The sequence below is a fragment of the Electrona antarctica genome (genome assembly GCF_951216825.1).
Source record: "Electrona antarctica genome assembly, contig: scaffold_25, whole genome shotgun sequence".
In the NCBI taxonomy this organism is placed as follows: Eukaryota; Metazoa; Chordata; class Actinopteri; order Myctophiformes; family Myctophidae; genus Electrona; species Electrona antarctica.
Genome location: NW_027637034.1, coordinates 2,472,902 through 2,500,896, shown reverse-complemented (window position 1 = coordinate 2,500,896; position 27,995 = coordinate 2,472,902). Strand labels below are relative to the sequence as shown.

Genomic DNA, 27,995 nt, shown 5'->3' with positions numbered 1-27,995 from the left:
GAACCTACATTACAACCTAACACATAAAATACAAGGGGTGCTGTATATAGGCTACTTGTAAAAGACAAGATGTGAAGGCTTGTCTACTATTTATAAATATTGTTTGAAACAAATAGGCCTAACTGTTTTACTTCCGTTTTCTTGTTTTTAATAAATGTTTAAAGTCAAGATTTGTTTTTTATCTGTGGTTTGTAAGTGTTCCAAGATAAATTAAGATAAATGGGATGTAAATCACAGTATGAGCAGTTGTTTCTTCACCAGAGCTGGTTCTCCTTGGTTCTGATGTTACTGAAATAATGTGGAGAAATCCTCAAGATGAATGGCTCTGCTGCAGTAACAATGAATTCATATCCACTTATTCAATAGTTAGATTGTACATATTTATCCAGATACTGAGTACGTCATTTTTGGATGAACTACTATACTGCTTTTTAAGGTTTATTATAAACCAGCAGTTGTTATGCACCACATGTGGAAGAACTCGCAGAAAACAGCAGGTATGCTGGCACTCTTATTTATTTTACATCACAATGAAATACTGTTCTGTTTCCCACTGCATTTGATTGAGTTTTTCTTTCTCTTCTGCACTGTAATGTTTTATGTATTTTTGTTTTAGTTGTGATTTTATATATGTTTCCTGATGTGTGCAAAGCACATTGAAATGCCTTGTTGGAATTTGCTATACCAATAACGTTATTTTATATTTATGCTGGCTCCTGCTTTGACTTTAAGAAACTCCTCAATGGATCACTAGACTAGTAGACTAAATATTGTTCAACCAAAGTGGACTGTTATGTTCAAGTGGACTCTGTTTTCGACCATTGAATGGTTTTTCTCCAGGTTAACTGGAAAACCAGTTCTTAAAGGGGCATTCCACTCATTTTCAACATTTCACTATGTCATTATATACCTTAGAGCTGCATTAAACATGCCAAAATATTAGACAAGTTGTTTTGATTTTGTACCAAAACTCCCCAGCCACATAGACAAAGCCAACACTCAATGGAAATCAGACTTTGAATAGGGGACACATTAGCACATTCCAAACCAGCCTGGGACAAGAAGCATAGAGGTGTCACTGACACCAAATGGGCCATTAGACACCGGGCTCAGGAAACAAAAGAGAAACACATGTACATTTTTCTTTGTTGAAATGGAGCCATGGGGTGAATTAACCCCAATAAGGCTAAATAAACCAAAAGTCCTACAACAATAAGGTAAACTTAAACTCTTAAACTTAAACTGGAGATAATCTAAGAGTGATTGGATTAGGCTTCCTTCAAGTACATGGCGAATGCACTCATTCCTTGCAATGTACTTACATACACTTACATATGTTGCGAGCTTGTACCTGTAACTTGGGGGAAGTCTATTATAATTATTACTGATTCTCCAGTAAAGACATGTTGCCTCTACAAAAACCACACTACAAATGAAAGAAACCAGAACAAGAGAACACACCCATTGATTCTGATTGGACGGAATGAAACAATGGACAAGTAAACCACACCCATCAACAAAGCTAATTGGCCGAATGACTATGAGTCACGCCCACCATTAGGAACACATAAAACCAGGGCCCCATCACAACTAATCATTCTTCTAACAGAATCTTGCCTGAGGAAGGACCAACCAGTCCGAAACGTCTACTTTTCCAGCTCTCCTTTATATTTGATTCCGTCGTGAGTGAAGCGCCACCGTCGAGTCATGAGAGGTATTCTGAAAAGAAAGTTTGAGGAGGTCGACGATGAAGATCCATTCTACTCCTCACCTCCATCATCGTCCCTGCCTTCTCCTGCCTCCACGGAATGGGATTCTGATGGGGAGAGCAGCTCCTCAGAAAGCCAGGACTTTACAACTAATGGTTCTGCTTCACCTGCTGCCAGTCAACCCATCCAGTCTATTCTGAAGAGGCCAAAGCTGGAAGGGAGGCAGAGCAACGTGCGCTTTGATCTGGTGACGGTGTTCTACTTCCCACAATGCCAGGGTTTCACTAGCGTACCCTCTCGCGGGGGTGCCAGTCTGGGCATGTTGCACAGGCACAGCACTCTCCGCAGGTACACAATGGCAGAGCACGCCCTGGAACAACGGAGTTGGCGCAGAGAGAGACTACGAGAGAGACGGAGAGAGGAGAAGCTTGAGGCTTTGAGACACCAGTTGATGGCCAATGGTACCATTGACCAGAGAGAATCTGAGCGACTGACTGCAGACCAGGTCCCAGACGGAGACACTGACGTCCACATCACCGACGCCGAGCTGGAGGATGGGAACAGCTTCCTGCAGCGGTACTCCTACAAGCACAGACAGGCACTCCTGCGAGCAGCAGGTGTGAAGCACATTGACAAAGAGGAGAAGAGACAGCTGCATTCCCTGCGTGTCTTCAGGGAGGACTCTGGATGCAATTGCCAGGGTTTCTGTGAGCCAGAGACTTGTGAATGCAGTCTGGCAGGAATCAAGTGCCAGATGAACGCATGCCTCCCATGCTGCACTAAAGACGGCTGCGCAAACATTCAGGGACGCGTAGAGTTCAACTCCAGACGCGCGCAGACCCACTACATCGACACCGTCATGAGGCTAGAACTAGAGAGGCTACTACAAGATGATACGCCTGACCAACTGGACCACCAGAGCGCGGCTCCAGAAGATCTCCAGTTGGATGTGGACCAGGGACCCCCAGCAGGGGATGCCCCGGAAAAAAGCTGTCCCTTCGGGTTTTCCGCCGAGGACGAAGGGCGTCCTCTCACCATGCCCCCCACCCCTTCCTACCATTTCAGTCCAGGTTTTTTGAGGTATTTGGGGGTCCTTGGCGTGACGTTTGGGAACCACTGATATACAGCAGGGTATAAAGCCTTTTAAAACAAACAGCAGCATGTTGTGCACTCACTGTAAGTAAACATTGCACTTTAACATTGTCACCACAAACAATAATAGCAATGATTGTTACAAGAACATATAGCCATTTTAACACACCTGAAACATTGCACACTAGAAAGCTGAAAGAGTGATAACAGTTCCATGTGATGATAGACCTATTACTGTAGTTCTGCTGCAACTCATCAGAGTCAAAGAGGTGTGAAATGGTCTCAGTTCATCCAAAATGTGATCATTAGCAGGTGATCTGTCCAATGCCAGACAACGAGTGACCATTAACACGTTAATCTCTGCATTTGAATGCATATAGTGAATGAAGCATCAGCCATCATCATTTAGCATGTGTACATTTTAACATGGTGAAAGAATGTGGGGTTTGTTCATTATTTAGCATTTGAAAAACATTGAATAAAAGTGCATTCATCACCACCATATTGAGAGAGAACCCTGCAAAAATGTATCAGCTTATGTTTTTGTTCAGTGTATTTTCATTCAATCCCTTCCAGTTTCACTATGACTTATATGACTGGATATGGAGACAGTAACCTCTGTTACTGAACAAACAAATAATTAATATAGGATATAATTGAATAAGTATAATGATATATCCTGATTTATCTTGACTTATCCTGATCATTTATTAATACTATGGACACATGTTTCTGCACACAGGCCTACACATTACACAATGGGATTTCACTGTAAATATAGATAAGAAATGAAATGAAACCAATAGCGCACAATAGGATATGAGACTTTGATTTGACAATATACTTATTTGCTGTTCCAGTCCTGTACAGAAACCAGACCACTGTCTTCTATACTAAAGTGGAAACAAATTGAACCTACATTACAACCTAACACATAAAATACAAGGGGTGCTGTATATAGGCTACTTGTAAAAGACAAGATGTGAAGGCTTGTCTACTATTTATAAATATTGTTTGAAACAAATAGGCCTAACTGTTTTACTTCCGTTTTCTTGTTTTTAATAAATGTTTAAAGTCAAGATTTGTTTTTTATCTGTGGTTTGTAAGTGTTCCAAGATAAATTAAGATAAATGGGATGTAAATCACAGTATGAGCAGTTGTTTCTTCACCAGAGCTGGTTCTCCTTGGTTCTGATGTTACTGAAATAATGTGGAGAAATCCTCAAGATGAATGGCTCTGCTGCAGTAACAATGAATTCATATCCACTTATTCAATAGTTAGATTGTACATATTTATCCAGATACTGAGTACGTCATTTTTGGATGAACTACTATACTGCTTTTTAAGGTTTATTATAAACCAGCAGTTGTTATGCACCACATGTGGAAGAACTCGCAGAAAACAGCAGGTATGCTGGCACTCTTATTTATTTTACATCACAATGAAATACTGTTCTGTTTCCCACTGCATTTGATTGAGTTTTTCTTTCTCTTCTGCACTGTAATGTTTTATGTATTTTTGTTTTAGTTGTGATTTTATATATGTTTCCTGATGTGTGCAAAGCACATTGAAATGCCTTGTTGGAATTTGCTATACCAATAACGTTATTTTATATTTATGCTGGCTCCTGCTTTGACTTTAAGAAACTCCTCAATGGATCACTAGACTAGTAGACTAAATATTGTTCAACCAAAGTGGACTGTTATGTTCAAGTGGACTCTGTTTTCGACCATTGAATGGTTTTTCTCCAGATTAACTGGAAAACCAGTTCTTAAAGGGGCATTCCACTCATTTTCAACATTTCACTATGTCATTATATACCTTAGAGCTGCATTAAACATGCCAAAATATTAGACAAGTTGTTTTGATTTTGTACCAAAACTCCCCAGCCACATAGACAAAGCCAACACTCAATGGAAATCAGACTTTGAATAGGGGACACATTAGCACATTCCAAACCAGCCTGGGACAATTAGCATAGAGGTGTCACTGACACCAAATGGGCCATTAGACACCGGGCTCAGGAAACAAAAGAGAAACACATGTACATTTGTCTTTGTTGAAATGGAGCCATGGGGTGAATTAACCCCAATAAGGCTAAATAAACCAAAAGTCCTACAACAATAAGGTAAACTTAAACTCTTCAACTTAAACTGGAGATAATCTAAGAGTGATTGGATTAGGCTTCCTTCAAGTACATGGCGAATGCACTCATTCCTTGCAATGTACTTACATACACTTACATATGTTGCGAGCTTGTACCTGTAACTTGGGGGAAGTCTATTATAATTATTACTGATTATCCAGTAAAGACATGTTGCCTCTACAAAAACCACACTACAAATGAAAGAAACCAGAACAAGAGAACACACACCCATTGATTCTGATTGGACGGAATGAAACAATGGCCAAGTAAACCACACCCATCAACAAAGCTAATTGGCCGAATGACTATGAGTCACGCCCACCATTAGGAACACATAAAACCAGGGCCCCATCACAACTAATCATTCTTCTAACAGAATCTTGCCTGAGGAAGGACCAACCAGTCCGAAACGTCTACTTTTCCAGCTCTCCTTTATATTTGATTCCGTCGTGAGTGAAGCGCCACCGTCGAGTCATGAGAGGTATTCTGAAAAGAAAGTTTGAGGAGGTCGACGATGAAGATCCATTCTACTCCTCACCTCCATCATCGTCCCTGCCTTATCCTGCCTCCACGGAATGGGATTCTGATGGGGAGAGCAGCTCCTCAGAAAGCCAGGACTTTACAACTAATGGTTCTGCTTCACCTGCTGCCAGTCAACCCATCCAGTCTATTCTGAAGAGGCCAAAGCTGGAAGGGAGGCAGAGCAACGTGCGCTTTGATCTGGTGACGGTGTTCTACTTCCCACAATGCCAGGGTTTCACTAGCGTACCCTCTCGCGGGGGTGCCAGTCTGGGCATGTTGCACAGGCACAGCACTCTCCGCAGGTACACAATGGCAGAGCACGCCATGGAACAACGGAGTTGGCGCAGAGAGAGACTACGAGAGAGACGGAGAGAGGAGAAGCTTGAGGCTTTGAGACACCAGTTGATGGCCAATGGTACCATTGACCAGAGAGAATCTGAGCGACTGACTGCAGACCAGGTCCCAGACGGAGACACTGACGTCCACATCACCGACGCCGAGCTGGAGGATGGGAACAGCTTCCTGCAGCGGTACTCCTACAAGCACAGACAGGCACTCCTGCGAGCAGCAGGTGTGAAGCACATTGACAAAGAGGAGAAGAGACAGCTGCATTCCCTGCGTGTCTTCAGGGAGGACTCTGGATGCAATTGCCAGGTTTTCTGTGAGCCAGAGACTTGTGAATGCAGTCTGGCAGGAATCAAGTGCCAGATGAACGCATGCCTCCCATGCTGCACTAAAGACGGCTGCGCAAACATTCAGGGACGCGTAGAGTTCAACTCCAGACGCGCGCAGACCCACTACATCGACACCGTCATGAGGCTAGAACTAGAGAGGCTACTACAAGATGATACGCCTGACCAACTGGACCACCAGAGCGCGGCTCCAGAAGATCTCCAGTTGGATGTGGACCAGGGACCCCCAGCAGGGGATGCCCCGGAAAAAAGCTGTCCCTTCGGGTTTTCCGCCGAGGACGAAGGGCGTCCTCTCACCATGCCCCCCACCCCTTCCTACCATTTCAGTCCAGGTTTTTTGAGGTATTTGGGGGTCCTTGGCGTGACGTTTGGGAACCACTGATATACAGCAGGGTATAAAGCCTTTTAAAACAAACAGCAGCATGTTGTGCACTCACTGTAAGTAAACATTGCACTTTAACATTGTCACCACAAACAATAATAGCAATGATTGTTACAAGAACATATAGCCATTTTAACACACCTGAAACATTGCACACTAGAAAGCTGAAAGAGTGATAACAGTTCCATGTGATGATAGACCTATTACTGTAGTTCTGCTGAAACTCATCAGAGTCAAAGAGGTGTGAAAATGGTCTCAGTTCATCCAAAATGTGATCATTAGCAGGTGATCTGTCCAATGCCAGACAACGAGTGACCATTAACACGTTAATCTCTGCATTTGAATGCATATAGTGAATGAAGCATCAGCCATCATCATTTAGCATGTGTACATTTTAACATGGTGAAAGAATGTGGGGTTTGTTCATTATTTAGCATTTGAAAAACATTGAATAAAAGTGCATTCATCACCACCATATTGAGAGAGAACCCTGCAAAAATGTATCAGCTTATGTTTTTGTTCAGTGTATTTTCATTCAATCCCTTCCAGTTTCACTATGACTTATATGACTGGATATGGAGACAGTAACCTCTGTTACTGAACAAACAAATAATTAATATAGGATATAATTGAATAAGTATAATGATATATCCTGATTTATCTTGACTTATCCTGATCATTTATTAATACTATGGACACATGTTTCTGCACACAGGCCTACACATTACACAATGGGATTTCACTGTAAATATAGATAAGAAATGAAATGAAACCAATAGCGCACAATAGGATATGAGACTTTGATTTGACAATATACTTATTTGCTGTTCCAGTCCTGTACAGAAACCAGACCACTGTCTTCTATACTAAAGTGGAAACAAATTGAACCTACATTACAACCTAACACATAAAATACAAGGGGTGCTGTATATAGGCTACTTGTAAAAGACAAGATGTGAAGGCTTGTCTACTATTTATAAATATTGTTTGAAACAAATAGGCCTAACTGTTTTACTTCCGTTTTCTTGTTTTTAATAAATGTTTAAAGTCAAGATTTGTTTTTTATCTGTGGTTTGTAAGTGTTCCAAGATAAATTAAGATAAATGGGATGTAAATCACAGTATGAGCAGTTGTTTCTTCACCAGAGCTGGTTCTCCTTGGTTCTGATGTTACTGAAATAATGTGGAGAAATCCTCAAGATGAATGGCTCTGCTGCAGTAACAATGAATTCATATCCACTTATTCAATAGTTAGATTGTACATATTTATCCAGATACTGAGTAAGTCATTTTTGGATGAACTACTATACTGCTTTTTAAGGTTTATTATAAACCAGCAGTTGTTATGCACCACATGTGGAAGAACTCCCAGAAAACAGCAGGTATGCTGGCACTCTTATTTATTTTACATCACAATGAAATACTGTTCTGTTTCCCACTGCATTTGATTGAGTTTTTCTTTCTCTTCTGCACTGTAATGTTTTATGTATTTTTGTTTTAGTTGTGATTTTATATATGTTTCCTGATGTGTGCAAAGCACATTGAAATGCCTTGTTGGAATTTGCTATACCAATAACGTTATTTTATATTTATGCTGGCTCCTGCTTTGACTTTAAGAAACTCCTCAATGGATCACTAGACTAGTAGACTAAATATTGTTCAACCAAAGTGGACTGTTATGTTCAAGTGGACTCTGTTTTCGACCATTGAATGGTTTTTCTCCAGATTAACTGGAAAACCAGTTCTTAAAGGGGCATTCCACTCATTTTCAACATTTCACTATGTCATTATATACCTTAGAGCTGCATTAAACATGCCAAAATATTAGACAAGTTGTTTTGATTTTGTACCAAAACTCCCCAGCCACATAGACAAAGCCAACACTCAATGGAAATCAGACTTTGAATAGGGGACACATTAGCACATTCCAAACCAGCCTGGGACAAGAAGCATAGAGGTGTCACTGACACCAAATGGGCCATTAGACACCGGGCTCAGGAAACAAAAGAGAAACACATGTACATTTTTCTTTGTTGAAATGGAGCCATGGGGTGAATTAACCCCAATAAGGCTAAATAAACCAAAAGTCCTACAACAATAAGGTAAACTTAAACTCTTAAACTTAAACTGGAGATAATCTAAGAGTGATTGGATTAGGCTTCCTTCAAGTACATGGCGAATGCACTCATTCCTTGCAATGTACTTACATACACTTACATATGTTGCGAGCTTGTACCTGTAACTTGGGGGAAGTCTATTATAATTATTACTGATTCTCCAGTAAAGACATGTTGCCTCTACAAAAACCACACTACAAATGAAAGAAACCAGAACAAGAGAACACACACCCATTGATTCTGATTGGACGGAATGAAACAATGGCCAAGTAAACCACACCCATCAACAAAGCTAATTGGCCGAATGACTATGAGTCACGCCCACCATTAGGAACACATAAAACCAGGGCCCCATCACAACTAATCATTCTTCTAACAGAATCTTGCCTGAGGAAGGACCAACCAGTCCGAAACGTCTACTTTTCCAGCTCTCCTTTATATTTGATTCCGTCGTGAGTGAAGCGCCACCGTCGAGTCATGAGAGGTATTCTGAAAAGAAAGTTTGAGGAGGTCGACGATGAAGATCCATTCTACTCCTCACCTCCATCATCGTCCCTGCCTTCTCCTGCCTCCACGGAATGGGATTCTGATGGGGAGAGCAGCTCCTCAGAAAGCCAGGACTTTACAACTAATGGTTCTGCTTCACCTGCTGCCAGTCAACCCATCCAGTCTATTCTGAAGAGGCCAAAGCTGGAAGGGAGGCAGAGCAACGTGCGCTTTGATCTGGTGACGGTGTTCTACTTCCCACAATGCCAGGGTTTCACTAGCGTACCCTCTCGCGGGGGTGCCAGTCTGGGCATGTTGCACAGGCACAGCACTCTCCGCAGGTACACAATGGCAGAGCACGCCCTGGAACAACGGAGTTGGCGCAGAGAGAGACTACGAGAGAGACGGAGAGAGGAGAAGCTTGAGGCTTTGAGACACCAGTTGATGGCCAATGGTACCATTGACCAGAGAGAATCTGAGCGACTGACTGCAGACCAGGTCCCAGACGGAGACACTGACGTCCACATCACCGACGCCGAGCTGGAGGATGGGAACAGCTTCCTGCAGCGGTACTCCTACAAGCACAGACAGGCACTCCTGCGAGCAGCAGGTGTGAAGCACATTGACAAAGAGGAGAAGAGACAGCTGCATTCCCTGCGTGTCTTCAGGGAGGACTCTGGATGCAATTGCCAGGGTTTCTGTGAGCCAGAGACTTGTGAATGCAGTCTGGCAGGAATCAAGTGCCAGATGAACGCATGCCTCCCATGCTGCACTAAAGACGGCTGCGCAAACATTCAGGGACGCGTAGAGTTCAACTCCAGACGCGCGCAGACCCACTACATCGACACCGTCATGAGGCTAGAACTAGAGAGGCTACTACAAGATGATACGCCTGACCAACTGGACCACCAGAGCGCGGCTCCAGAAGATCTCCAGTTGGATGTGGACCAGGGACCCCCAGCAGGGGATGCCCCGGAAAAAAGCTGTCCCTTCGGGTTTCCGCCGAGGACGAAGGGCGTCCTCTCACCATGCCCCCCACCCCTTCCTACCATTTCAGTCCAGGTTTTTTGAGGTATTTGGGGGTCCTTGGCGTGACGTTTGGGAACCACTGATATACAGCAGGGTATAAAGCCTTTTAAAACAAACAGCAGCATGTTGTGCACTCACTGTAAGTAAACATTGCACTTTAACATTGTCACCACAAACAATAATAGCAATGATTGTTACAAGAACATATAGCCATTTTAACACACCTGAAACATTGCACACTAGAAAGCTGAAAGAGTGATAACAGTTCCATGTGATGATAGACCTATTACTGTAGTTCTGCTGAAACTCATCAGAGTCAAAGAGGTGTGAAATGGTCTCAGTTCATCCAAAATGTGATCATTAGCAGGTGATATGTCCAATGCCAGACAACGAGTGACCATTAACACGTTAATCTCTGCATTTGAATGCATATAGTGAATGAAGCATCAGCCATCATCATTTAGCATGTGTACATTTTAACATGGGGAAAGAATGTGGGGTTTGTTCATTATTTAGCATTTGAAAAACATTGAATAAAAGTGCATTCATCACCACCATATTGAGAGAGAACCCTGCAAAAATGTATCAGCTTATGTTTTTGTTCAGTGTATTTTCATTCAATCCCTTCCAGTTTCACTATGACTTATATGACTGGATATGGAGACAGTAACCTCTGTTACTGAACAAACAAATAATTAATATAGGATATAATTGAATAAGTATAATGATATATCCTGATTTATCTTGACTTATCCTGATCATTTATTAATACTATGGACACATGTTTCTGCACACAGGCCTACACATTACACAATGGGATTTCACTGTAAATATAGATAAGAAATGAAATGAAACCAATAGCGCACAATAGGATATGAGACTTTGATTTGACAATATACTTATTTGCTGTTCCAGTCCTGTACAGAAACCAGACCACTGTCTTCTATACTAAAGTGGAAACAAATTGAACCTACATTACAACCTAACACATAAAATACAAGGGGTGCTGTATATAGGCTACTTGTAAAAGACAAGATGTGAAGGCTTGTCTACTATTTATAAATATTGTTTGAAACAAATAGGCCTAACTGTTTTACTTCCGTTTTCTTGTTTTTAATACATGTTTAAAGTCAAGATTTGTTTTTTATCTGTGGTTTGTAAGTGTTCCAAGATAAATTAAGATAAATGGGATGTAAATCACAGTATGAGCAGTTGTTTCTTCACCAGAGCTGGTTCTCCTTGGTTCTGATGTTACTGAAATAATGTGGAGAAATCCTCAAGATGAATGGCTCTGCTGCAGTAACAATGAATTCATATCCACTTATTCAATAGTTAGATTGTACATATTTATCCAGATACTGAGTACGTCTTTTTGGATGAACTACTATACTGCTTTTTAAGGTTTATTATAAACCAGCAGTTGTTATGCACCACATGTGGAAGAACTCCCAGAAAACAGCAGGTATGCTGGCACTCTTATTTATTTTACATCACAATGAAATACTGTTCTGTTTCCCACTGCATTTGATTGAGTTTTTCTTTCTCTTCTGCACTGTAATGTTTTATGTATTTTTGTTTTAGTTGTGATTTTATATATGTTTCCTGATGTGTGCAAAGCACATTGAAATGCCTTGTTGGAATTTGCTATACCAATAACGTTATTTTATATTTATGCTGGCTCCTGCTTTGACTTTAAGAAACTCCTCAATGGATCACTAGACTAGTAGACTAAATATTGTTCAACCAAAGTGGACTGTTATGTTCAAGTGGACTCTGTTTTCGACCATTGAATGGTTTTTCTCCAGATTAACTGGAAAACCAGTTCTTAAAGGGGCATTCCACTCATTTTCAACATTTCACTATGTCATTATATACCTTAGAGCTGCATTAAACATGCCAAAATATTAGACAAGTTGTTTTGATTTTGTACCAAAACTCCCCAGCCACATAGACAAAGCCAACACTCAATGGAAATCAGACTTTGAATAGGGGACACATTAGCACATTCTAAACCAGCCTGGGACAAGAAGCATAGAGGTGTCACTGACACCAAATGGGCCATTAGACACCGGGCTCAGGAAACAAAAGAGAAACACATGTACATTTTTCTTTGTTGAAATGGAGCCATGGGGTGAATTAACCCCAATAAGGCTAAATAAACCAAAAGTCCTACAACAATAAGGTAAACTTAAACTCTTAAACTTAAACTGGAGATAATCTAAGAGTGATTGGATTAGGCTTCCTTCAAGTACATGGCGAATGCACTCATTCCTTGCAATGTACTTACATACACTTACATATGTTGCGAGCTTGTACCTGTAACTTGGGGGAAGTCTATTATAATTATTACTGATTCTCCAGTAAAGACATGTTGCCTCTACAAAAACCACACTACAAATGAAAGAAACCAGAACAAGAGAACACACACCCATTGATTCTGATTGGACGGAATGAAACAATGGCCAAGTAAACCACACCCATCAACAAAGCTAATTGGCCGAATGACTATGAGTCACGCCCACCATTAGGAACACATAAAACCAGGGCCCCATCACAACTAATCATTCTTCTAACAGAATCTTGCCTGAGGAAGGACCAACCAGTCCGAAACGTCTACTTTTCCAGCTCTCCTTTATATTTGATTCCGTCGTGAGTGAAGCGCCACCGTCGAGTCATGAGAGGTATTCTGAAAAGAAAGTTTGAGGAGGTCGACGATGAAGATCCATTCTACTCCTCACCTCCATCATCGTCCCTGCCTTCTCCTGCCTCCACGGAATGGGATTCTGATGGGGAGAGCAGCTCCTCAGAAAGCCAGGACTTTACAACTAATGGTTCTGCTTCACCTGCTGCCAGTCAACCCATCCAGTCTATTCTGAAGAGGCCAAAGCTGGAAGGGAGGCAGAGCAACGTGCGCTTTGATCTGGTGACGGTGTTCTACTTCCCACAATGCCAGGGTTTCACTAGCGTACCCTCTCGCGGGGGTGCCAGTCTGGGCATGTTGCACAGGCACAGCACTCTCCGCAGGTACACAATGGCAGAGCACGCCCTGGAACAACGGAGTTGGCGCAGAGAGAGACTACGAGAGAGACGGAGAGAGGAGAAGCTTGAGGCTTTGAGACACCAGTTGATGGCCAATGGTACCATTGACCAGAGAGAATCTGAGCGACTGACTGCAGACCAGGTCCCAGACGGAGACACTGACGTCCACATCACCGACGCCGAGCTGGAGGATGGGAACAGCTTCCTGCAGCGGTACTCCTACAAGCACAGACAGGCACTCCTGCGAGCAGCAGGTGTGAAGCACATTGACAAAGAGGAGAAGAGACAGCTGCATTCCCTGCGTGTCTTCAGGGAGGACTCTGGATGCAATTGCCAGGGTTTCTGTGAGCCAGAGACTTGTGAATGCAGTCTGGCAGGAATCAAGTGCCAGATGAACGCATGCCTCCCATGCTGCACTAAAGACGGCTGCGCAAACATTCAGGGACGCGTAGAGTTCAACTCCAGACGCGCGCAGACCCACTACATCGACACTGTCATGAGGCTAGAACTAGAGAGGCTACTACAAGATGATACGCCTGACCAACTGGACCACCAGAGCGCGGCTCCAGAAGATCTCCAGTTGGATGTGGACCAGGGACCCCCAGCAGGGGATGCCCCGGAAAAAAGCTGTCCCTTCGGGTTTTCCGCCGAGGACGAAGGGCGTCCTCTCACCATGCCCCCCACCCCTTCCTACCATTTCAGTCCAGGTTTTTTTTAGGTATTTGGGGGTCCTTGGCGTGACGTTTGGGAACCACTGATATACAGCAGGGTATAAAGCCTTTTAAAACAAACAGCAGCATGTTGTGCACTCACTGTAAGTAAACATTGCACTTTAACATTGTCACCACAAACAATAATAGCAATGATTGTTACAAGAACATATAGCCATTTTAACACACCTGAAACATTGCACACTAGAAAGCTGAAAGAGTGATAACAGTTCCATGTGATGATAGACCTATTACTGTAGTTCTGCTGAAACTCATCAGAGTCAAAGAGGTGTGAAATGGTCTCAGTTCATCCAAAATGTGATCATTAGCAGGTGATCTGTCCAATGCCAGACAACGAGTGACCATTAACACGTTAATCTCTGCATTTGAATGCATATAGTGAATGAAGCATCAGCCATCATCATTTAGCATGTGTACATTTTAACATGGGGAAAGAATGTGGGGTTTGTTCATTATTTAGCATTTGAAAAACATTGAATAAAAGTGCATTCATCACCACCATATTGAGAGAGAACCCTGCAAAAATGTATCAGCTTATGTTTTTGTTCAGTGTATTTTCATTCAATCCCTTCCAGTTTCACTATGACTTATATGACTGGATATGGAGACAGTAACCTCTGTTACTGAACAAACAAATAATTAATATAGGATATAATTGAATAAGTATAATGATATATCCTGATTTATCTTGACTTATCCTGATCATTTATTAATACTATGGACACATGTTTCTGCACACAGGCCTACACATTACACAATGGGATTTCACTGTAAATATAGATAAGAAATGAAATGAAACCAATAGCGCACAATAGGATATGAGACTTTGATTTGACAATATACTTATTTGCTGTTCCAGTCCTGTACAGAAACCAGACCACTGTCTTCTATACTAAAGTGGAAACAAATTGAACCTACATTACAACCTAACACATAAAATACAAGGGGTGCTGTATATAGGCTACTTGTAAAAGACAAGATGTGAAGGCTTGTCTACTATTTATAAATATTGTTTGAAACAAATAGGCCTAACTGTTTTACTTCCGTTTTCTTGTTTTTAATACATGTTTAAAGTCAAGATTTGTTTTTTATCTGTGGTTTGTAAGTGTTCCAAGATAAATTAAGATAAATGGGATGTAAATCACAGTATGAGCAGTTGTTTCTTCACCAGAGCTGGTTCTCCTTGGTTCTGATGTTACTGAAATAATGTGGAGAAATCCTCAAGATGAATGGCTCTGCTGCAGTAACAATGAATTCATATACACTTATTCAATAGTTAGATTGTACATATTTATCCAGATACTGAGTACGTCATTTTTGGATGAACTACTATACTGCTTTTTAAGGTTTATTATAAACCAGCAGTTGTTATGCACCACATGTGGAAGAACTCCCAGAAAACAGCAGGTATGCTGGCACTCTTATTTATTTTACATCACAATGAAATACTGTTCTGTTTCCCACTGCATTTGATTGAGTTTTTCTTTCTCTTCTGCACTGTAATGTTTTATGTATTTTTGTTTTAGTTGTGATTTTATATATGTTTCCTGATGTGTGCAAAGCACATTGAAATGCCTTGTTGGAATTTGCTATACCAATAACGTTATTTTATATTTATGCTGGCTCCTGCTTTGACTTTAAGAAACTCCTCAATGGATCACTAGACTAGTAGACTAAATATTGTTCAATCAAAGTGGACTGTTATGTTCAAGTGGACTCTGTTTTCGACCATTGAATGGTTTTTCTCCAGATTAACTGGAAAACCAGTTCTTAAAGGGGCATTCCACTCATTTTCAACATTTCACTATGTCATTATATACCTTAGAGCTGCATTAAACATGCCAAAATATTAGACAAGTTGTTTTGATTTTGTACCAAAACTCCCCAGCCACATAGACAAAGCCAACACTCAATGGAAATCAGACTTTGAATAGGGGACACATTAGCACATTCTAAACCAGCCTGGGACAAGAAGCATAGAGGTGTCACTGACACCAAATGGGCCATTAGACACCGGGCTCAGGAAACAAAAGAGAAACACATGTACATTTTTCTTTGTTGAAATGGAGCCATGGGGTGAATTAACCCCAATAAGGCTAAATAAACCAAAAGTCCTACAACAATAAGGTAAACTTAAACTCTTAAACTTAAACTGGAGATAATCTAAGAGTGATTGGATTAGGCTTCCTTCAAGTACATGGCGAATGCACTCATTCCTTGCAATGTACTTACATACACTTACATATGTTGCGAGCTTGTACCTGTAACTTGGGGGAAGTCTATTATAATTATTACTGATTCTCCAGTAAAGACATGTTGCCTCTACAAAAACCACACTACAAATGAAAGAAACCAGAACAAGAGAACACACACCCATTGATTCTGATTGGACGGAATGAAACAATGGCCAAGTAAACCACACCCATCAACAAAGCTAATTGGCCGAATGACTATGAGTCACGCCCACCATTAGGAACACATAAAACCAGGGCCCCATCACAACTAATCATTCTTCTAACAGAATCTTGCCTGAGGAAGGACCAACCAGTCCGAAACGTCTACTTTTCCAGCTCTCCTTTATATTTGATTCCGTCGTGAGTGAAGCGCCACCGTCGAGTCATGAGAGGTATTCTGAAAAGAAAGTTTGAGGAGGTCGACGATGAAGATCCATTCTACTCCTCACCTCCATCATCGTCCCTGCCTTCTCCTGCCTCCACGGAATGGGATTCTGATGGGGAGAGCAGCTCCTCAGAAAGCCAGGACTTTACAACTAATGGTTCTGCTTCACCTGCTGCCAGTCAACCCATCCAGTCTATTCTGAAGAGGCCAAATCTGGAAGGGAGGCAGAGCAACGTGCGCTTTGATCTGGTGACGGTGTTCTACTTCCCACAATGCCAGGGTTTCACTAGCGTACCCTCTCGCGGGGGTTCCAGTCTGGGCATGTTGCACAGGCACAGCACTCTCCGCAGGTACACAATGGCAGAGCACGCCCTGGAACAACGGAGTTGGCGCAGAGAGAGACTACGAGAGAGACGGAGAGAGGAGAAGCTTGAGGCTTTGAGACACCAGTTGATGGCCAATGGTACCATTGACCAGAGAGAATCTGAGCGACTGACTGCAGACCAGGTCCCAGACGGAGACACTGACGTCCACATCACCGACGCCGAGCTGGAGGATGGGAACAGCTTCCTGCAGCGGTACTCCTACAAGCACAGACAGGCACTCCTGCGAGCAGCAGGTGTGAAGCACATTGACAAAGAGGAGAAGAGACAGCTGCATTCCCTGCGTGTCTTCAGGGAGGACTCTGGATGCAATTGCCAGGGTTTCTGTGAGCCAGAGACTTGTGAATGCAGTCTGGCAGGAATCAAGTGCCAGATGAACGCATGCCTCCCATGCTGCACTAAAGACGGCTGCGCAAACATTCAGGGACGCGTAGAGTTCAACTCCAGACGCGCGCAGACCCACTACATCGACACCGTCATGAGGCTAGAACTAGAGAGGCTACTACAAGATGATACGCCTGACCAACTGGACCACCAGAGCGCGGCTCCAGAAGATCTCCAGTTGGATGTGGACCAGGGACCCCCAGCAGGGGATGCCCCGGAAAAAAGCTGTCCCTTCGGGTTTTCCGCCGAGGACGAAGGGCGTCCTCTCACCATGCCCCCCACCCCTTCCTACCATTTCAGTCCAGGTTTTTTGAGGTATTTGGGGGTCCTTGGCGTGACGTTTGGGAACCACTGATATACAGCAGGGTATAAAGCCTTTTAAAACAAACAGCAGCATGTTGTGCACTCACTGTAAGTAAACATTGCACTTTAACATTGTCACCACAAACAATAATAGCAATGATTGTTACAAGAACATATAGCCATTTTAACACACCTGAAACATTGCACACTAGAAAGCTGAAAGAGTGATAACAGTTCCATGTGATGATAGACCTATTACTGTAGTTCTGCTGAAACTCATCAGAGTCAAAGAGGTTTGAAATGGTCTCAGTTCATCCAAAATGTGATCATTAGCAGGTGATCTGTCCAATGCCAGACAACGAGTGACCATTAACACGTTAATCTCTGCATTTGAATGCATATAGTGAATGAAGCATCAGCCATCATCATTTAGCATGTGTACATTTTAACATGGGGAAAGAATGTGGGGTTTGTTCATTATTTAGCATTTGAAAAACATTGAATAAAAGTGCATTCATCACCACCATATTGAGAGAGAACCCTGCAAAAATGTATCAGCTTATGTTTTTGTTCAGTGTATTTTCATTCAATCCCTTCCAGTTTCACTATGACTTATATGACTGGATATGGAGACAGTAACCTCTGTTACTGAACAAACAAATAATTAATATAGGATATAATTGAATAAGTATAATGATATATCCTGATTTATCTTGATTTATCCTGATCATTTATTAATACTATGGACACATGTTTCTGCACACAGGCCTACACATTACACAATGGGATTTCACTGTAAATATAGATAAGAAATGAAATGAAACCAATAGCGCACAATAGGATATGAGACTTTGATTTGACAATATACTTATTTGCTGTTCCAGTCCTGTACAGAAACCAGACCACTGTCTTCTATACTAAAGTGGAAACAAATTGAACCTACATTACAACCTAACACATAAAATACAAGGGGTGCTGTATATAGGCTACTTGTAAAAGACAAGATGTGAAGGCTTGTCTACTATTTATAAATATTGTTTGAAACAAATAGGCCTAACTGTTTTACTTCCGTTTTCTTGTTTTTAATACATGTTTAAAGTCAAGATTTGTTTTTTATCTGTGGTTTGTAAGTGTTCCAAGATAAATTAAGATAAATGGGATGTAAATCACAGTATGAGCAGTTGTTTCTTCACCAGAGCTGGTTCTCCTTGGTTCTGATGTTACTGAAATAATGTGGAGAAATCCTCAAGATGAATGGCTCTGCTGCAGTAACAATGAATTCATATCCACTTATTCAATAGTTAGATTGTACATATTTATCCAGATACTGAGTACGTCATTTTTGGATGAACTACTATACTGCTTTTAAGGTTTATTATAAACCAGCAGTTGTTATGCACCACATGTGGAAGAACTCCCAGAAAACAGCAGGTATGCTGGCACTCTTATTTATTTTACATCACAATGAAATACTGTTCTGTTTCCCACTGCATTTGATTGAGTTTTTCTTTCTCTTCTGCACTGTAATGTTTTATGTATTTTTGTTTTAGTTGTGATTTTATATATGTTTCCTGATGTGTGCAAAGCACATTGAAATGCCTTGTTGGAATTTGCTATACCAATAACGTTATTTTATATTTATGCTGGCTCCTGCTTTGACTTTAAGAAACTCCTCAATGGATCACTAGACTAGTAGACTAAATATTGTTCAACCAAAGTGGACTGTTATGTTCAAGTGGACTCTGTTTTCGACCATTGAATGGTTTTTCTCCAGATTAACTGGAAAACCAGTTCTTAAAGGGGCATTCCACTCATTTTCAACATTTCACTATGCCATTATATACCTTAGAGCTGCATTAAACATGCCAAAATATTAGACAAGTTGTTTTGATTTTGTACCAAAACTCCCCAGCCACATAGACAAAGCCAACACTCAATGGAAATCAGACTTTGAATAGGGGACACATTAGCACATTCTAAACCAGCCTGGGACAAGAAGCATAGAGGTGTCACTGACACCAAATGGGCCATTAGACACCGGGCTCAGGAAACAAAAGAGAAACACATGTACATTTTTCTTTGTTGAAATGGAGCCATGGGGTGAATTAACCCCAATAAGGCTAAATAAACCAAAAGTCCTACAACAATAAGGTAAACTTAAACTCTTAAACTTAAACTGGAGATAATCTAAGAGTGATTGGATTAGGCTTCCTTCAAGTACATGGCGAATGCACTCATTCCTTGCAATGTACTTACATACACTTACATATGTTGCGAGCTTGTACCTGTAACTTGGGGGAAGTCTATTATAATTATTACTGATTCTCCAGTAAAGACATGTTGCCTCTACAAAAACCACACTACAAATGAAAGAAACCAGAACAAGAGAACACACACCCATTGATTCTGATTGGACGGAATGAAACAATGGCCAAGTAAACCACACCCATCAACAAAGCTAATTGGCCGAATGACTATGAGTCACGCCCACCATTAGGAACACATAAAACCAGGGCCCCATCACAACTAATCATTCTTCTAACAGAATCTTGCCTGAGGAAGGACCAACCAGTCCGAAACGTCTACTTTTCCAGCTCTCCTTTATATTTGATTCCGTCGTGAGTGAAGCGCCACCGTCGAGTCATGAGAGGTATTCTGAAAAGAAAGTTTGAGGAGGTCGACGATGAAGATCCATTCTACTCCTCACCTCCATCATCGTCCCTGCCTTCTCCTGCCTCCACGGAATGGGATTCTGATGGGGAGAGCAGCTCCTCAGAAAGCCAGGACTTTACAACTAATGGTTCTGCTTCACCTGCTGCCAGTCAACCCATCCAGTCTATTCTGAAGAGGCCAAAGCTGGAAGGGAGGCAGAGCAACGTGCGCTTTGATCTGGTGACGGTGTTCTACTTCCCACAATGCCAGGGTTTCACTAGCGTACCCTCTCGCGGGGGTGCCAGTCTGGGCATGTTGCACAGGCACAGCACTCTCCGCAGGTACACAATGGCAGAGCACGCCCTGGAACAACGGAGTTGGCGCAGAGAGAGACTACGAGAGAGACGGAGAGAGGAGAAGCTTGAGGCTTTGAGACACCAGTTGATGGCCAATGGTACCATTGACCAGAGAGAATCTGAGCGACTGACTGCAGACCAGGTCCCAGACGGAGACACTGACGTCCACATCACCGACGCCGAGCTGGAGGATGGGAACAGCTTCCTGCAGCGGTACTCCTACAAGCACAGACAGGCACTCCTGCGAGCAGCAGGTGTGAAGCACATTGACAAAGAGGAGAAGAGACAGCTGCATTCCCTGCGTGTCTTCAGGGAGGACTCTGGATGCAATTGCCAGGGTTTCTGTGAGCCAGAGACTTGTGAATGCAGTCTGGCAGGAATCAAGTGCCAGATGAACGCATGCCTCCCATGCTGCACTAAAGACGGCTGCGCAAACATTCAGGGACGCGTAGAGTTCAACTCCAGACGCGCGCAGACCCACTACATCGACACCGTCATGAGGCTAGAACTAGAGAGGCTACTACAAGATGATACGCCTGACCAACTGGACCACCAGAGCGCGGCTCCAGAAGATCTCCAGTTGGATGTGGACCAGGGACCCCCAGCAGGGGATGCCCCGGAAAAAAGCTGTCCCTTCGGGTTTTCCGCCGAGGACGAAGGGCGTCCTCTCACCATGCCCCCCACCCCTTCCTACCATTTCAGTCCAGGTTTTTTGAGGTATTTGGGGGTCCTTGGCGTGACGTTTGGGAACCACTGATATACAGCAGGGTATAAAGCCTTTTAAAACAAACAGCAGCATGTTGTGCACTCACTGTAAGTAAACATTGCACTTTAACATTGTCACCACAAACAATAATAGCAATGATTGTTACAAGAACATATAGCCATTTTAACACACCTGAAACATTGCACACTAGAAAGCTGAAAGAGTGATAACAGTTCCATGTGATGATAGACCTATTACTGTAGTTCTGCTGAAACTCATCAGAGTCAAAGAGGTGTGAAATGGTCTCAGTTCATCCAAAATGTGATCATTAGCAGGTGATCTGTCCAATGCCAGACAACGAGTGACCATTAACACGTTAATCTCTGCATTTGAATGCATATAGTGAATGAAGCATCAGCCATCATCATTTAGCATGTGTACACTTTAACATGGGGAAAGAATGTGGGGTTTGTTCATTATTTAGCATTTGAAAAACATTGAATAAAAGTGCATTCATCACCACCATATTGAGAGAGAACCCTGCAAAAATGTATCAGCTTATGTTTTTGTTCAGTGTATTTTCATTCAATCCCTTCCAGTTTCACTATGACTTATATGACTGGATATGGAGACAGTAACCTCTGTTACTGAACAAACAAATAATTAATATAGGATATAATTGAATAAGTATAATGATATATCCTGATTTATCTTGACTTATCCTGATCATTTATTAATACTATGGACACATGTTTCTGCACACAGGCCTACACATTACACAATGGGATTTCACTGTAAATATAGATAAGAAATGAAATGAAACCAATAGCGCACAATAGGATATGAGACTTTGATTTGACAATATACTTATTTGCTGTTCCAGTCCTGTACAGAAACCAGACCACTGTCTTCTATACTAAAGTGGAAACAAATTGAACCTACATTACAACCTAACACATAAAATACAAGGGGTGCTGTATATAGGCTACTTGTAAAAGACAAGATGTGAAGGCTTGTCTACTATTTATAAATATTGTTTGAAACAAATAGGCCTAACTGTTTTACTTCCGTTTTCTTGTTTTTAATACATGTTTAAAGTCAAGATTTGTTTTTTATCTGTGGTTTGTAAGTGTTCCAAGATAAATTAAGATAAATGGGATGTAAATCACAGTATGAGCAGTTGTTTCTTCACCAGAGCTGGTTCTCCTTGGTTCTGATGTTACTGAAATAATGTGGAGAAATCCTCAAGATGAATGGCTCTGCTGCAGTAACAATGAATTCATATACACTTATTCAATAGTTAGATTGTACATATTTATCCAGATACTGAGTACGTCATTTTTGGATGAACTACTATACTGCTTTTTAAGGTTTATTATAAACCAGCAGTTGTTATGCACCACATGTGGAAGAACTCCCAGAAAACAGCAGGTATGCTGGCACTCTTATTTATTTTACATCACAATGAAATACTGTTCTGTTTCCCACTGCATTTGATTGAGTTTTTCTTTCTCTTCTGCACTGTAATGTTTTATGTATTTTTGTTTTAGTTGTGATTTTATATATGTTTCCTGATGTGTGCAAAGCACATTGAAATGCCTTGTTGGAATTTGCTATACCAATAACGTTATTTTATATTTATGCTGGCTCCTGCTTTGACTTTAAGAAACTCCTCAATGGATCACTAGACTAGTAGACTAAATATTGTTCAACCAAAGTGGACTGTTATGTTCAAGTGGACTCTGTTTTCGACCATTGAATGGTTTTTCTCCAGATTAACTGGAAAACCAGTTCTTAAAGGGGCATTCCACTCATTTTCAACATTTCACTATGTCATTATATACCTTAGAGCTGCATTAAACATGCCAAAATATTAGACAAGTTGTTTTGATTTTGTACCAAAACTCCCCAGCCACATAGACAAAGCCAACACTCAATGGAAATCAGACTTTGAATAGGGGACACATTAGCACATTCCAAACCAGCCTGGGACAAGAAGCATAGAGGTGTCACTGACACCAAATGGGCCATTAGACACCGGGCTCAGGAAACAAAAGAGAAACACATGTACATTTTTCTTTGTTGAAATGGAGCCATGGGGTGAATTAACCCCAATAAGGCTAAATAAACCAAAAGTCCTACAACAATAAGGTAAACTTAAACTCTTAAACTTAAACTGGAGATAATCTAAGAGTGATTGGATTAGGCTTCCTTCAAGTACATGGCGAATGCACTCATTCCTTGCAATGTACTTACATACACTTACATATGTTGCGAGCTTGTACCTGTAACTTGGGGGAAGTCTATTATAATTATTACTGATTCTCCAGTAAAGACATGTTGCCTCTACAAAAACCACACTACAAATGAAAGAAACCAGAACAAGAGAACACACACCCATTGATTCTGATTGGACGGAATGAAACAATGGCCAAGTAAACCACACCCATCAACAAAGCTAATTGGCCGAATTACTATGAGTCACGCCCACCATTGAGAACACATAAAACCAGGGCCCCATCACAACTAATCATTCTTCTAACAGAATCTTGCCTGAGGAAGGACCAACCAGTCCGAAACGTCTACTTTTCCAGCTCTCCTTTATATTTGATTCCGTCGTGAGTGAAGCGCCACCGTCGAGTCATGAGAGGTATTCTGAAAAGAAAGTTTGAGGAGGTCGACGATGAAGATCCATTCTACTCCTCACCTCCATCATCGTCCCTGCCTTCTCCTGCCTCCACGGAATGGGATTCTGATGGGGAGAGCAGCTCCTCAGAAAGCCAGGACTTTACAACTAATGGTTCTGCTTCACCTGCTGCCAGTCAACCCATCCAGTCTATTCTGAAGAGGCCAAAGCTGGAAGGGAGGCAGAGCAACGTGCGCTTTGATCTGGTGACGGTGTTCTACTTCCCACAATGCCAGGGTTTCACTAGCGTACCCTCTCGCGGGGGTGCCAGTCTGGGCATGTTGCACAGGCACAGCACTCTCCGCAGGTACACAATGGCAGAGCACGCCCTGGAACAACGGAGTTGGCGCAGAGAGAGACTACGAGAGAGACGGAGAGAGGAGAAGCTTGAGGCTTTGAGACACCAGTTGATGGCCAATGGTACCATTGACCAGAGAGAATCTGAGCGACTGACTGCAGACCAGGTCCCAGACGGAGACACTGACGTCCACATCACCGACGCCGAGCTGGAGGATGGGAACAGCTTCCTGCAGCGGTACTCCTACAAGCACAGACAGGCACTCCTGCGAGCAGCAGGTGTGAAGCACATTGACAAAGAGGAGAAGAGACAGCTGCATTCCCTGCGTGTCTTCAGGGAGGACTCTGGATGCAATTGCCAGGGTTTCTGTGAGCCAGAGACTTGTGAATGCAGTCTGGCAGGAATCAAGTGCCAGATGAACGCATGCCTCCCATGCTGCACTAAAGACGGCTGCGCAAACATTCAGGGACGCGTAGAGTTCAACTCCAGACGCGCGCAGACCCACTACATCGACACCGTCATGAGGCTAGAACTAGAGAGGCTACTACAAGATGATACGCCTGACCAACTGGACCACCAGAGCGCGGCTCCAGAAGATCTCCAGTTGGATGTGGACCAGGGACCCCCAGCAGGGGATGCCCCGGAAAAAAGCTGTCCCTTCGGGTTTTCCGCCGAGGACAAAGGGCGTCCTCTCACCATGCCCCCCACCCCTTCCTACCATTTCAGTCCAGGTTTTTTGAGGTATTTGGGGGTCCTTGGCGTGACGTTTGGGAACCACTGATATACAGCAGGGTATAAAGCCTTTTAAAACAAACAGCAGCATGTTGTGCACTCACTGTAAGTAAACATTGCACTTTAACATTGTCACCACAAACAATAATAGCAATGATTGTTACAAGAACATATAGCCATTTTAACACACCTGAAACATTGCACACTAGAAAGCTGAAAGAGTGATAACAGTTCCATGTGATGATAGACCTATTACTGTAGTTCTGCTGAAACTCATCAGAGTCAAAGAGGTGTGAAATGGTCTCAGTTCATCCAAAATGTGATCATTAGCAGGTGATCTGTCCAATGCCAGACAACGAGTGACCATTAACACGTTAATCTCTGCATTTGAATGCATATAGTGAATGAAGCATCAGCCATCATCATTTAGCATGTGTACATTTTAACATGGGGAAAGAATGTGGGGTTTGTTCATTATTTAGCATTTGAAAAACCTTGAATAAAAGTGCATTCATCACCACCATATTGAGAGAGAACCCTGCAAAAATGTATCAGCTTATGTTTTTGTTCAGTGTATTTTCATTCAATCCCTTCCAGTTTCACTATGACTTATATGACTGGATATGGAGACAGTAACCTCTGTTACTGAACAAACAAATAATTAATATAGGATATAATTGAATAAGTATAATGATATATCCTGATTTATCTTGACTTATCCTGATCATTTATTAATACTATGGACACATGTTTCTGCACACAGGCCTACACATTACACAATGGGATTTCACTGTAAATATAGATAAGAAATGAAATGAAACCAATAGCGCACAATAGGATATGAGACTTTGATTTGACAATATACTTATTTGCTGTTCCAGTCCTGTACAGAAACCAGACCACTGTCTTCTATACTAAAGTGGAAACAAATTGAACCTACATTACAACCTAACACATAAAATACAAGGGGTGCTGTATATAGGCTACTTGTAAAAGACAAGATGTGAAGGCTTGTCTACTATTTATAAATATTGTTTGAAACAAATAGGCCTAACTGTTTTACTTCCGTTTTCTTGTTTTTAATAAATGTTTAAAGTCAAGATTTGTTTTTTGTCTGTGGTTTGTAAGTGTTCCAAGATAAATTAAGATAAATGGGATGTAAATCACAGTATGAGCAGTTGTTTCTTCACCAGAGCTGGTTCTCCTTGGTTCTGATGTTACTGAAATAATGTGGAGAAATCCTCAAGATGAATGGCTCTGCTGCAGTAACAATGAATTCATATCCACTTATTCAATAGTTAGATTGTACATATTTATCCAGATACTGAGTACGTCATTTTTGGATGAACTACTATACTGCTTTTTAAGGTTTATTATAAACCAGCAGTTGTTATGCACCACATGTGGAAGAACTCCCAGAAAACAGCAGGTATGCTGGTGTTACAGGTCTCAGTTGTAAGACCCATATGCAGATGAGTTTTGCTGCTGGGAAGCCCTCCTATGCCTGATAAAACAGGAATAAAATGAATAGGACAGGTGACGACGGTGTTGTCCTTTTAGCCTCCTCATGCAGAATGAGGAAGTGGGTCAGTCCATTCAACAAGTGCCTCTGAAAACGAAGCGAGTCGCCACACTGCCCCCTAGTGGTGGAAACACTAGGAAAGTTCCACTATGTAGTGTCATTGAGCTTGGAATAAACCAAGATATAAATGCATTGTCCAATCTTGCTCATGCATTGTCCATTCTTGCTCATATAGCAATATTCTTTTCACAAAAACAAATAACATCTTCAAAATCATAACAAAATAAATTACACAACATAATTGTGACCATACATTTTGTGTGCGTCACACGCTCCCCGACAAAAGAAAATGGCTCCAGACATTCAACTCTTAAACTACTAAATTCAAAATACATTCTCAAATTCTCAATACTCAAAGGTAAGTTTAAAGGTAAGTATCAAAACAAAAAACCTCAAGTGTACGTGTGTGTGTTTGTGTGTGTGCGTTTCCCCATAGGTTCAAGGTAAGTACTGTATCGAGGTAGGTATGTTCGTGTCAGTGTAAGTGTTTGTAGTTGTTTGTGTGTGTCAATCAGTACACAAAGAGTGGTCGACTGTATGGCATGGTTGAGGGGTAAGGTAGCATTTGGTATGGGATGGGGTATGGTAGTGTCTGGAAAGGTGGGTATGTCATGGGATGTGGTCCCATCTCCCAGATTGGCATCGATGACGTTTCATAGGCTCCCACTGTGTTGATCATGGGTTGAGGTTGGTAAGAGGGTTGGCCCAATGAGCCGTACGTGAACATCTGGGTAGGCCTCCTTTCACGTTCGGATCTCCGTGGTTGTGGACTACTGGGTTGATCACAGGTAGGTTGCACACCAATTGTCTGAGGGTCTACTGAACTTTCCCTGTGTTGGCCCACTTCTTCATGCTCATTATCTGAATGTCTTGTATCGGCAGGTAACTGCTCATCTTCTGTTGGTACCATGTCAACAACATCATCTCTGTTCTCTTCCACAGGCATTTCCACTCTCCTTTCCTGGATAGGATATCCTCTGGTTTCTCTTTCAGGTATGAGTGGTCTGGTTTGTTCAAATCTCTGAGTGTATGTTACATGATCAGTGTTTCTCTGAGGCTCACAACGGGGCTGTGCTTGTGAAGTCTCAGGTTCTCTCGTTATTGGCACTCTCAGCCAGTATCGTGGTCCATCATCATCTGAATCTGAGGACTCGCTGCTGAGGCTTCGTTCATTCTGTCTCCTTGAAGTTGACTGTCTGTTCCTTGTTCTCTGTTGAGCTTGGGATTCAGGTAGGGCTCTAGGTGAGTCTCTTTTCCTTCCAGGTTGTGGCTGCGGAGGTAAGTCTACAGGTAAGTCGTTGACCACGTGGAGCAGGTTGCGGTGTAGTGTTCGGATCCTGTTCCCACCCG

General features: G+C 42.1%; 6 protein-coding genes across 6 annotated transcripts; all 6 read left to right on the top strand.

Annotated features, from left to right (window-relative positions):
• Nucleotides 1–1,707: 1,707 nt before the first annotated feature.
• Nucleotides 1,708–2,628, top strand: LOC306919389 (cysteine/serine-rich nuclear protein 3-like; the record flags this gene model as incomplete). The annotated part of the gene is made up of 1 exon (XM_079532178.1): nucleotides 1,708–2,628. A coding segment is annotated over one exon (921 nt), but the record flags the coding sequence as incomplete, so codon positions are not given.
• A 6,508-nt stretch (nucleotides 2,629–9,136) lies between these two features.
• LOC306919388 (cysteine/serine-rich nuclear protein 3-like) lies at nucleotides 9,137–10,057 on the top strand (the record flags this gene model as incomplete). Its single annotated transcript, XM_079532177.1, has 1 exon — nucleotides 9,137–10,057. A coding segment is annotated over one exon (921 nt), but the record flags the coding sequence as incomplete, so codon positions are not given.
• Nucleotides 10,058–12,848: 2,791 nt separating this feature from the next.
• LOC306919387 (cysteine/serine-rich nuclear protein 3-like) lies at nucleotides 12,849–13,931 on the top strand (the record flags this gene model as incomplete). The annotated part of the gene is made up of 1 exon (XM_079532176.1): nucleotides 12,849–13,931. One exon carries the CDS (start codon nucleotides 12,849–12,851, stop codon nucleotides 13,929–13,931), a length of 1,083 nt encoding a protein of 360 aa, XP_079388302.1.
• Nucleotides 13,932–16,563: 2,632 nt separating this feature from the next.
• LOC306919386 (cysteine/serine-rich nuclear protein 3-like) lies at nucleotides 16,564–17,484 on the top strand (the record flags this gene model as incomplete). The annotated part of the gene is made up of 1 exon (XM_079532175.1): nucleotides 16,564–17,484. A coding segment is annotated over one exon (921 nt), but the record flags the coding sequence as incomplete, so codon positions are not given.
• Nucleotides 17,485–20,276: 2,792 nt separating this feature from the next.
• On the top strand, nucleotides 20,277–21,398 carry LOC306919385 (cysteine/serine-rich nuclear protein 3-like; the record flags this gene model as incomplete). The annotated part of the gene is made up of 1 exon (XM_079532174.1): nucleotides 20,277–21,398. The coding sequence occupies one exon, from the start codon at nucleotides 20,277–20,279 to the stop codon at nucleotides 21,396–21,398; it is 1,122 nt and encodes a 373-aa protein (XP_079388300.1).
• Nucleotides 21,399–23,990: 2,592 nt separating this feature from the next.
• LOC306919383 (cysteine/serine-rich nuclear protein 3-like) lies at nucleotides 23,991–27,644 on the top strand (the record flags this gene model as incomplete). Its single annotated transcript, XM_079532173.1, has 3 exons — nucleotides 23,991–24,934; nucleotides 27,082–27,088; nucleotides 27,639–27,644. 3 exons carry the CDS (start codon nucleotides 23,991–23,993, stop codon nucleotides 27,642–27,644), a joined length of 957 nt encoding a protein of 318 aa, XP_079388299.1.
• Nucleotides 27,645–27,995: the final 351 nt, after the last annotated feature.